The 12,282-nt window shown below is 33.8% G+C and overlaps 1 protein-coding gene across 1 annotated transcript; it reads left to right on the top strand.

Annotated features, from left to right (window-relative positions):
• Positions 1 to 1,306: 1,306 nt before the first annotated feature.
• On the top strand, positions 1,307 to 10,967 carry LOC110672958 (FACT complex subunit SSRP1). The gene is made up of 16 exons (XM_021835901.2): positions 1,307 to 1,458; positions 2,660 to 2,845; positions 3,329 to 3,434; positions 3,620 to 3,756; positions 7,670 to 7,753; positions 7,939 to 8,033; positions 8,201 to 8,309; positions 8,725 to 8,811; positions 8,895 to 8,987; positions 9,121 to 9,318; positions 9,447 to 9,592; positions 9,672 to 9,816; positions 10,026 to 10,124; positions 10,221 to 10,400; positions 10,499 to 10,577; positions 10,730 to 10,967. Exons 1-16 carry the CDS (start codon positions 1,405 to 1,407, stop codon positions 10,855 to 10,857), a joined length of 1,926 nt encoding a protein of 641 aa, XP_021691593.1. The 5' UTR covers positions 1,307 to 1,404; the 3' UTR covers positions 10,858 to 10,967.
• Positions 10,968 to 12,282: the final 1,315 nt, after the last annotated feature.

Raw genomic sequence — 12,282 nt, forward strand, 5'->3', positions numbered from 1 at the left:
TCAACAAAATCACAGTTGCGTCTTACATCATCTCCATCTTAAAGCTCAATATTTATTCAAAGTCCGCTTTCACAAAAATTGAAACGAAATATTCATACGAAACTTGATTTTCAGATGCTGAAGAAAATGAACCATTGGCCAAATTGCCAAGTGCAGCTTCTTCTCAAGTAGTGTCATTGTCAGACCAAGAGGATAGTGATAGTGAAAATTTAGCTTTAAGCCAGATGGAATCAACAATGAAGAAAGTACGATTAAAGTATGCACTAGATTAAAATTTCATATGTTCTTATTGTTAAATTAGCATGTATTTAATTTTCATTTTATGCAATTTATAATTTATGGTATAAATGAGTGAGAAACATACCCTAAATCAATGATAAAAAAGAGAAGAGATGAGATTGAAAGACCAAATCTCAGTCTCGATGAAGCAAAGAAAATGGGGGAAAGGCAATAGAATCAAATAATCAATGATTAATTGACTTATTTTTAATATAATTAAGCCAAACAGAAGTTGAAGTGTTCACTGTTAATATTTTTATATTTAGCGGTCTTAGATTCATTATTATTATGTTAAATTAAATTGTGTAGGAGATTGAAAACCTAAGCTAATCAAGTGAGAAAGTCAAGGAAATTATAAAATGAAAACTTTATTGGGATTTAAATTGACATTTTTAAGATTTCATTAACATTTTAAATGATAAAATTAATTCACATTATAATTGATCCATGTTTTAGATTTTTATTCATATTGGTGATAAATTTGAGTGAGATCAAATTTCATAAATATTTAATATTGCATGATATCTTTGTTTTTAAAAATTCAATTAATTGTTATACTAAATTTCTTTCTGTTTATTTCATGAAAAATATTTTTTACATTTTTTAATGTTTAGAGCATTTTAGAAAATTAACAGTGAAAAAAAAAATTAAGTTATTTTAAAAAAGAAAATTATTTTCAAATTTTTAAATTTTAATAATCTTATTAAAATATAAAAATATTTACATATGACATATACATATAAACTATTAGTTTAACATTATAATCAAATAACATAAATATTTTCATAAAAAATATTTTTTATATATAAGTTATTTTGAAGCCTAAATATTTATTAATTTCACATTGGTTTCATTTAAGCATACAACATGTTAAATTAAATTTTATTATACATATAATTAAAATATTTATTAATTTTATAAAAAATACAATTCAAAATAAATTACCATAAATGAATTTATTAGAAGTTGGATTATTAATTGTAAAAGCTTGCATGGCAACCGAACAATATTTTACCAAAACGCACCGTAGCATGTCATCTGCCTATTTCGCGCCACAAGGTAAATGCACATCTCAGTGCTTCTATTTCCACAAGCTCTTTCTGATTTTCGCTCGATATCTCAGAAATGACCGACGGTCATCTCTTCAACAATATCTCTCTCGGAGGCCGTGGAGGCACAGTAAGCTCTCTCTCTCTCTCTCTCTCGCCGCGTTTCTGTTTCTCAGCTAGCCATAGCATAGCTTTGTGTTTTTCGATGTTCTAGACGAGTTCAATTTTGGGACCCTAGTTTCTTCAAAAACTGATATTTATTTGTTTTGTCTGTAGAATTGTGGTTTTTATTGGTTTGGTTGCTACGAATAACTTGGCGCAATTGTTGAATGATTGGAATTTTGTGTTTTGTGCATTACGATTATGTGATTTGAAACCCTAGTTTTCTTCTTTATATGCATTAGTTAGGGTTTTTGGAGCGGGTTTTTGTCTGAAAAATTGTAGTAGATGGATGAGTGATGGTGATTCATTATTGTTGTCCAATGATTTATGCTTTTTGAAACCCTAATCATTTTCCTTCTGTGGCTTATGTACGGGTTTTCCCTGGGTTTGGTTGCTAAGTGTTAGTGGGATATCATATCAATGATTTGCAGTTTTTGTTTGACTTCTCATGATTGTGCTCTGTGAAACCTAAATTGTGTTTTTAGCAAAATTTTATCCAGTTGATTGAATTTAGGAAAAAAGAAAAGAGACAGAAATTAGGAATTAGGGTTGTTGATTACTAAGAAAATGTTGAGTTAATGTGAAATAGCAATATTATGGCTATCCTTTTGTCACTTAAAACCTAATTTATGGAATGTGATGCAATTTATCAATTTGACGGTGTAATTTTTTTTTCCTGGGGATTATGTTGGAATAAGTGACATTCTGTGAAGTGTTAATTGTGATTAGTGATAAAAATATATATTCAATCACTTATTGTCAGTTTTACCTGTTAACAAGTTTAATTGCCTGATAAAATACTACAATAGGAATGAAATCCTGGAATCATTTGTTTGTCGTCTCCTTTTTTTTTTTTTTATATATATTAACCTCTTATTTCTTTTTTCTTCTACATAATCTTTATATTATCTATAATTTGTTTGGTTTGTTTGACTGAGTTTCAAGTTTGGCCTATGTGATTCTTGACATCAAATGGAACACAGATAAGTTTTCTGTTTACATCCACCTTATCTACTTGTCTTGCTTCATACTGAAACCTAATGTATTGAATTTGTTGAATATTATCAATTCAAATTTTCTAGTTTTTAGCTCCCTTTAAATTTGGCAATTAAAATATAGCCCCAAAAGTGGAAAACTGGAATCTCAGACATGTGGTTTATGGAGTGCAGAACCCTGGGCAGCTTAAGCTACATTCAGGGGGAATTCTATGGAAGAAACAGGGTGGTGGTAAAGCAGTGGAAGTTGATAAAGCTGATGTTACAAAAGTGACATGGATGAAGGTACCAAGGACAAATCAACTTGGTGTTCGAATCAAAGATGGCTTGTACTACAAATTCACTGGCTTCCGGGACCAGGTCTCCTCTTTTCCCTCTCACATTTTGTTATTCTTATTATTGAGTTGAAAGTTGTATGACATCTCCTAAAATTGTTGGTCTCCTTGTTACTAGATGCACCTTCTATTGTATGGAAACTAGAAACACATGCAATTTATATCCCTTTTTTTTTCATATCTATGCCCCATATGAAGAGCTGCTTTAGAAGTTGCCTTAACAAGCTGATGGCAATTTATTTCTTGCTTTGTGGATTCATTAACTTCTCATCACGTTTAATTTCTTCATGTATTTATCTTTTGGATTCTCTTAGACACCACCTTAGAACTAATCCTTAACAATATAAAGGTTGTGTCTTATTGTCTCATTTCTCATGGACCTGATTTTCAGCTGATACAGTTTTCAGTTATCATTTTATGCAACTTTTTGGCGTTTCCTCTGATAAATCTTGGATGGATGTTCATAACTTCCCAATGCTGATTTTCTTTTCTCATTCTGACCTTGTAGGATCTCGCAAACTTAAACAATTTTTTCCAGAGCAATTGTGGAGTGACACCAGAAGAGAAGCAACTTTCAGTTAGTGGCCGTAATTGGGGAGAGGTTGATTTAAATGGTTGGTAAATTTGTGCCACATTAGCTTTCATTTAGTTAGATTTTTTTTTTCCCGCTCTTTTAGTTTCTTTATAACCTTTCTTCTATATGAAGGTTAGTAGCTTCTCCAATTTGAACAATTTCTTCCTTTTTCATGATGTGCTTTGACATGTCATATTGTAGTGATACTTGTACGGCTATTTACAGGAAATATGCTTACCTTTCTGGTTGGTTCAAAGCAAGCATTTGAGTTATCTTTAGCAGATGTCTCACAAACGCAGCTACAGGGAAAAAATGATGTTATCTTGGAGTTCCATGTGGATGATACAACTGGAGCTAATGAGGTTTGTTTGTACTATTTATGCTGTCATTCCTTTGGAACAGTCGGCACTCTGTATAGGTTGGTTCATGTTTACCTAGTGGAGCCCCTGATGTAGAATGAATAGAACGAAGAGGAAGAGAAACAAAATTTCAATTTTATTAATTCTCAATTTAATTATCAATCACAAGAAAATGGTCTACCAAAATACCTAGAGAACTTAGGTATATATGGTAGAATTGTTTATCCTGCTGCTACTATTAGGATTTGGAATTTCAAACAAGAAAATACTAATCAAATCCCTATTAGGAATACAAAATCAACTTAACTTGCTAAATAAAATAAAATACTACTTTCTAAATAATAATAAAATCCTAAATGATATAGACTTCCTAATTAATAGAAATATAAAGTTCTTAATTTTACGATGAAAAATTAAATCATAAATTCATAATAATAATAAAAGCTTCATTTCCTTGACTACATCATTCTCCCCTGGTTGGAGTATAGAAAATTCAGGAACTCAGTTGGGAGAACAAACAACTTGATCTTCTTAGTTGGCAGCAATAAGATTGAAACAAAGAACGCAATGCTTTCCTTCACATCTCCAAGAACATCTAAACAGATAATATCAATTACAATTTGAAAAGGAAGGCTCTTTGATTCACTAGGGACAAAAGAATTACATAAATCTTTAATTTCCATTGAAGTTTCCTTGGCTTGAGTTTCTTCTTTCCCCTAGGATAGATTCTTTAATCTTTTCTTACTCGGATTCATCAGCAACTTTCTATAGAATAGATTCCTCCAAAGTTTTCAACTCAATCTTATCATCTTGAATTTCAACATGGGAAGACTCAACAATCAAAGTTTTGAATTCTTCACGCTCGGATTATGTGCATCTTCAAGTTGCTCACCTTGTTCTTCATGTTCAAGTTGTTGCTTTGCTTTTATATTGTCAAGAGCTCTTGATATCATGTCCAACTCTTGTTTTAGTAATTCGTACTCCTTCCATTCTTCAAGTTCTCTCTTCCTAACTCATAGTTGAAATATATACTCATTCTTTCATGGTTCAAGTGCTTTCTCCTTAACTTGTAAAAGTTGCTTGATGGTTTGATGTGCAAAAAATAAGTCAGGTGGACAATATACAACATCATCATATGAATCCCTCAAATAACATATTTCATCTAGTTGAAGCTTGAAGTCATAAATCTCAGCTTGCAATCTTTCAATTTCAGCCTATATAAATAACGTATAGTCACTGAGTTTAGCTTGTAACCTTTCAATTTCTGTTTATTGAACTAGTCTTACTAAAAAAAAAAAAAATTTAAAACCAGCCTTAGATATTTGTTTCTGCCTAGAATAGATGTCAAAATTTGAATTAGCATGATGAATTATCTGGGAGGTTTTTGGCAAAATTTTGTTGACATTGCTACAAGCAAGCGGTTGTCATGGCAGTATGCTGTTGGATGCTCATGGGCTTACAGTGACTGCATGAGTTTGTTTGCAATTTTGGGCGGATCTGGACCCTTGGGTTTGGGCTACTGGTGCATTGGACATGACTTGCGACAGTGGGAAGGAGAAAATTGGCAGTCGGTGAGGTGCAGGGAAGGTCCATATGCATTGTAGACTGTCAAGTTCCAGTCGTTCACGATTCAGGTTGAAATCTGACCCGATTAGATATCAGCTTCTAGGGCACCTCAGTGATGTGCAAAATCCGCAAGTATACGTTCATGTTGTAGTATAGAAAATATCGTTTCCACGAGGATCGGGATAATTACGAAATTTATTGATTATATACATTATCTAGACGGTTAATTTGTATGTAAATGAAGCAATAAGGTAGACTAACCAATATGCAAATAAACTAGATGTAAATAAAAGCAAATATGGAAAGCTAATGCAGAAAATTAATCTAAAATAAGGTAATTAAAGTGCAATTATATCTAAAATAAGGCTAGCTATAACAAACAATTACCAATATATAAAAAGGCGATTCTAGAGTTTGGGAATGCACACTCCAATTAACCTGGTATTCCTCTAATTAATTTAATGAATGGGTCTCTGAAGGAAATTAATTCTGAAATATCTATGATTCTTTCTCAAGCATTCAAAGAAGTATTTTAAACAAGTCAATTCCTATTTTCGTGCTCATGACTTAGTTAAAACCCATTAAGCTTTGTAATTAATTTATAAAATCCTTTCACAAATTTCATTTTATCTTTAAATCTGAATTTGCAAGTTCTAAGCGTTGGTTTTCCACTATTAATTTTTACCTCTCGGTCCTTCAATTAATGATTTAAAACAATTCTTTGAGACGCCTAACACAAAGCATGTAAAAATAAATCACAAGGCAAGAATCAAAGCATGATATGCATTTCATTAAACCAAAATCAGATTAATATCATGGTTAAAATAGAGTGTTACATCCCAAACTCTGAAATCTAAGTTAATTTGCTCACTCATGTTCAAGATTACAAAGAAAACTATCAAGAAATTGACAAATAACATGAAAATAAACTAAGAAATGAAAAACCCTGGTGAAGATTTAGTCCAAAGTGATGGAATCTGAGTAGAATCCCACGCTGAGCAGAGAACCATGGGTCTGTGGTTGCTGTTTCTTTTTCTCCAAAGAGAATTGAAGTTTCTTCTTAGGTTCCTCTCTCTCTTCCCCTTCTTGGATAAAAACAGAATATGATGCTTTTATATTATATTGGCAGAATAAAAGCTCTAAAAGGGTAAAACGCAGCACTGCAGGTCTGGAGTAAGTCACGCTTAAATTTGTTGAGCTGGACAAATTTTAAATTTACATGACCTTATGTAACGGCAAGCTTAACACAGTCACGCTTCATTTCATGTGTGAAGCCTGCATTTACATGAGCTTATTTAACTGCAAATTCACCAGAACTCAAAACATTTTTCCCCTCATTCTCAATTTCAGGGACTTCCAATCAGCATGTATCCTTCTGAAAAAGTCTCCAGAAACCTTCTGTGCTTGGAATTAACCTAAAGGGAAGGAAAAACACAAATCAAAGGCAAGATTATAAAAATATAGAAAATTAAGTAAAAACATAGTTAACACAGTATAAAGTAAATATTTACAAGGCCAAAATGGATGCAAAATGATTCCTAAATGCCTGTAAAATGAGAATGCATCACTCGGGCGGCTAGACTTGCACTGTTGGAGTTGCATGTGGATTGGCAGTGGCAACACGGTTGTTTGAAGTTTAGAGAGTGGTGGCTTGTCACAAGGCTTTGTTTTCTCAAGGAAATATATATTTTTTTTAAATAACAACGAGGTGGTGGTCAAGGGGGAAGAAAAAAATGGATTTGTGGGTGGAAACTAGAGGGAAAAGCTAGATAGTGGGGAACTTGAGTGGATGATTGTATTTGGAAAGAAGCTAGGAAAACTTGGATTGGGTTCTAATTGCTCTCGTACAACATATATGATACCAAATTGATGTAGAACTAATATAGCAAGGGTGAAGGAAAACAAATTCTCAAGAGATAAATTCTCAATTTAATTGTCAATAATGAAAAAGGCCTACTAAAATACCTAGAGAACTTTGATGTATATGTTATAATTGTTAATCCTACTACTACTAGGATTTGGAATCACAAACAGGCAAATACTAATCAAATTCTAATTAGAAATCCAAAACCAACTTAATTTCCTAAATAAAATAAAATTCTACTTCCTAAATAATAATAGAATCCTAAGTAATATAAATTTTTTAATTAATTGAAACCTAAAGTTTCTAATTTTAGACAGTAGTAACAAAAGTTTGATTCCCTTGATTGCATCAATCCCTTCACCAAATCTTTGTTTGACTCTTTGTAATATTGTGCAAGTGACAAGTGCCAAATTATTTAGCAAATGTAGTATTCTCATTTAATTCTGAGGTTATTGTTTCCTATGCGTATTGGTGTGATGCTTACAGAAAGATTCATTGATGGAGATAAGTTTTCACATACCTGGTAACAACACCCAATATGTTGGTGATGAAAATCGACCTCCTGCTCAGGTAAGTTATTTATTTCTTATTTTTCTTGTTATATATGCTCTGTCTTTCATTCTATCCGTTTTGTTTCTTTTTCCTTTCTTTAATGGAAGAAAATTTTTGTTAACAGAATTGTTAGTTACAATCATATACGTGTGCTTTGTCTGTCCACTACTTCACTTATTTATTGACTCTTAACTTTGTGCAAGGTCTTCCGAGAAAAGATTTTGTCAATGGCAGATGTTGACCCTGGTGGTGAAGAAGCTGTTGTTACGTTTGATGGTGTTGCAATCCTGACACCAAGGTAGAAATTGTGGAAGTTGCATGCACACACATACACTTGCCAAGATAGCTACTTAGAAGACAAGCATGAGACATCCATATGTCTTTGAATTTTGTTGCATTTCACATGCTGATTGGTTGTTGCTTTCTAAATTTTTGTATGACATAAAAGCTATTTTCCTTATGTAGGGGTCGGTATAATGTTGAACTTCATTTGTCATTCCTGCGGCTCCAAGGACAAGCCAATGATTTCAAAATTCAGTACAGCAGTGTTGTTCGCCTCTTTTTGCTTCCAAAGGTTTTATTTTTTTATCATCTATAGGTTTGATTTGGTTATGTCCAACGTACAGCATCAAATGCTCTTGTGTATAAATGTGACTAAGTAAATGGTAGGAGTGAGAAAGAAAAGGGGGAGACCTAAAATGATATGAAGGGAAGTAGTATTAAAAGATCTACAATTTGTAGACATTGATGCAAAAACCAAACAGAGTTGAATGGTGAAAAAGAATCCATATAGCCGACTTCAAATGGTTTGAGATTGAGGTTTAACTGTTGTTGTGTATAAAGTTGCTGATGACCATTTTTAATCACATCTACATGTTATGATTCATATTGTGATTCTCTTGATGCTGTTGAGTCATTAACAATCTTGTTCATGGACAACCTGTTCTCTGTGAAATATCTCATGAGCTTCTTTTTTTTTTTTCCTACAGTCTAACCAGCCACATACTTTTGTTGTTGTTATGCTTGACCCCCCTATTCGCAAGGGGCAAACTTTGTATCCCCACATTGTGTTGCAGGTATCATTTGTTGTTTTGGATTTGTTTTTGTTTTGATTGTTTTTCTTTCATGCGCTTATTATGTGTTGTTCCATTTTCTATAGTTTGACACTGACAATGTGGTCCAAAATGCATTGTCAATCAATGAAGACCTTTTGAGCACAAAGTACAAGGACAAGTTAGAACCATCTTATAAGGTAATAATCACTCCTGTTTTTCTATTTTGGTCTAGATGGGTGCAAATACATTTGTATTTAAATCTACAAAAATATTTGCAAACTTTTTCACAAAATTGAAATGCCTTTCTATGATGGATTGTTCATCAAACAGGGACTCATTCATGATGTGTTCACAGCAGTATTGCGGGGCTTGTCTGGTGCAAAAGTAACTAAACCAGGAAAATTCCGTAGCTGTCAAGATGGTTATGCAGTGAAGTCATCACTGAAAGCTGAAGATGGCCTTCTATATCCACTTGAGAAAAGCTTCTTCTTCTTACCGAAACCTCCAACTCTTATTCTTCATGAGGAGGTACTCTTTTTTATTTAAGTTGTTTCACATCAAATGTGTCTAATTTGGTGCTTTAATATGAATGTAAACGATACTTGTTTATTTTGATTCGTGCCTAATTGTTTCCCCTTTTGATTCTTCCATACAAGATTGATTATGTTGAATTTGAGAGGCACGCAGCTGGTGGCTCAAATATGCATTACTTTGATCTTCTTATAAGACTAAAAACCGAGCAAGAACATCTGTTCCGGAACATCCAGAGAAATGAGTATCACAATCTTTTTGACTTCATCAGGTCTGTGGCTTTCTCACATGTGCATAGCATGGTTGTGCTTTCATTATTCCATTGCTTTGCCTTTCATTTATTTATACAGTGGGAAGGGTCTGAAGATTATGAACCTGGGTGACATGCAAACCACAAATGGAGTGGCTGCTGTTCTCCAAAATGAAGACGATGATGCTGTTGACCCACATCTTGAGCGCATCAAGAATGAAGCTGGAGATGAGAGTGATGAAGAGGTGAAATTTTTAATTAATATTTGAAGTTACTGAATTTTAATTGGTGGGAAGCATTTCATTTACATATAATGTATGTGTATTTGTTGTTATGCACACTCTCAATCCACTTGTTTCCACAGCACTTTGTATGGTTGCATGTGCATCCGCTAGCTTGTTTGAGATTAAGGGTCGTCTTTAAATGCTGATGGCATGAATCTATTGTTGTACAGGATGAAGATTTTGTTGCTGACAAGGATGATGAAGGCTCTCCTACTGATGATTCTGGGGAGGAAGAATCTGATGCTAGTGAAAGTGGAGATGAGAAAAAGGTCGGCCATTTTATATTAATTTCGCTTTTTAACTTTATTTAAGTTGTTGGATGATAATCTGTTGTAACTTAATATCAAATGAATTGCTATTTGTAGAAGCCTATGAAAAAGGAATCTAAAAAGGAGCCCTCATCTTCTAAGGGTGCATCGAAGAAGAGATCCAAAGAGGGAAATGAGGATGCATCTAAGAAGAAAAAACAAAAGAAGAAGAAGGATCCAAATGCACCTAAGAAGGCAATGTCTGGTTTCATGTTCTTCTCACAAATGGAAAGGGAGGTGGGTTTAATACTCTTCCTTTGGAACTGAATGGCAAAATATAATTTATTGTACTTTCTTGGATATGCTGTTAATCTTGTCATGTTGATTGATAACAGAATGTGAAGAAAAGTAATCCTGGCATTGCTTTTGGGGAGGTTGGAAAAGTTCTTGGAGACAGGTGGAAACAATTGTCAGGTAACATTTTTGGCTTCACTTTATTATTGTATCTTTTTTATTTCACTTTTTTCAGAGGATTTTTTTATTTCACGTATTAATGGTTCTTATTGCCGAGATGTTTTGACGGTGTTGAAGTGTATCATAATTTACTTTTGTGTGCTCATATGCAGCGGAGGAGAAAGAACCGTATGAAGCAAAGGCTCGAGCAGATAAAAAGCGTTATAAAGATGAAGTCAGTGGCTACAGGAACCCTCAGCCAGTGAATGTAGACTCAGGAAATGAATCTGACAGTGCATAGATAGTAATACTTTGTTTCTCAAATTTTGAGACTAGAGGAATCAATCCTATGCTTTTGTTTAACTATTAGTTTGAGATTTTATGTCAATGGATGGTCACTTGTTTATTCTATTTATATGTTTCTGTTTCCAGAATAAAAGGGGATTCCCAGAGTCTTAGCTTGTGACATTGCCTACAACGCAGCTTTAGCTTCTCCTGCCAAGGGGGAGGAGCAACTCACCTTCTTAGGACAATTTTACTAGTGTGATTTCTAACGACGCTAATAGTGGCTTGAATATTGGATCCTATCCGAGCAACATCACAATTCAGCTAGAGATATCCAAAGCCATGAGGGGACCACGTAACCTGCAGCGGTTGCGAAGAAGGTTGATTGCTGGTGAATAATAAGCTATGAGGGACCCATTTGAATATCTACCAGCCTGTGCGAATTCTCGATAACGTAGAATGGAGTAGGATCACTGTGATCAAACGCTTTTTCATTCCTCTCTTTCCATATTTGCCAACTAATGATCGCTGGTGAAATCAAAAGCACCTGCTGAAAATTCCTTCGAACGAATTCATGCGCTTGTTTGTTCCGCCACGCTGGGTAGGAGGAGAAGCCAATGGGCTTAGGCTTATGAGTACAAGGGTTCAAGAACCATGATACCGTCAAATGGTTACGCTACGCCAACTCATATGGTATATAATAATAGTGAGTTCCCAAAGTAACAGTATTTTCATATTGATTTGGGTGAATTTAATTATAAGTTAGCCCTCATGTATATGCTATGACATGTTTACAAAATGAGGCCTCTTTTGTCGTTTGATATCTTGATGGGTCCATTAATAGCGGAGAATTTCCTTTCCAATCTTGCCCATGCAAGTGGTTCAAAACGATACTGTCTTTGTGTCTTTTCCATGGCTTGGCTTTATTTTTTCAGTTGTTGCCCTTCATTACGAGAATTGTTATCTCTTTTGATGTCTTGGCGGGTCCAACAATAGCGGAGAACTTCCTTTCCGTTTTTGCCATTGAATTTATTGCTGTCTTCTTATGACATTAGTGCAAAGCGACGCCGTCTTTGTGCCTCTTTTCCTGGGCCTTGCTTTTCCATGTTTTATCCTTTGTTTATTTATTCCTGCAGCTTCTGGTTTTGAGTTGTACTACTTCCCACTTGCTCATGTTTTCCACAGGAAAAAGAAGCAGTTATTACAAAATAAATAACTAAATGAAATTTCATTGTTAATGTTGTTAGCTCATGTTAATAGGCTGTGTGAATCTTAGTCTTTGCATGGTTATCTCATGTAAGCAGAATAGTGTTTGGCAATCAATCTCATTTTTACTGGTGTCAGCTAAGTTCATAGGTACATGTTTCAGGATTAATTAATAATTCAATAATCAAATTACAGTAATACAATTTTTTTCATAAGTTCTTTAATTTCTACATTA

The sequence above is a fragment of the Hevea brasiliensis genome, chromosome 15 (genome assembly GCF_030052815.1).
Source record: "Hevea brasiliensis isolate MT/VB/25A 57/8 chromosome 15, ASM3005281v1, whole genome shotgun sequence".
NCBI classification, from domain to species: domain Eukaryota; kingdom Viridiplantae; phylum Streptophyta; class Magnoliopsida; order Malpighiales; family Euphorbiaceae; genus Hevea; species Hevea brasiliensis.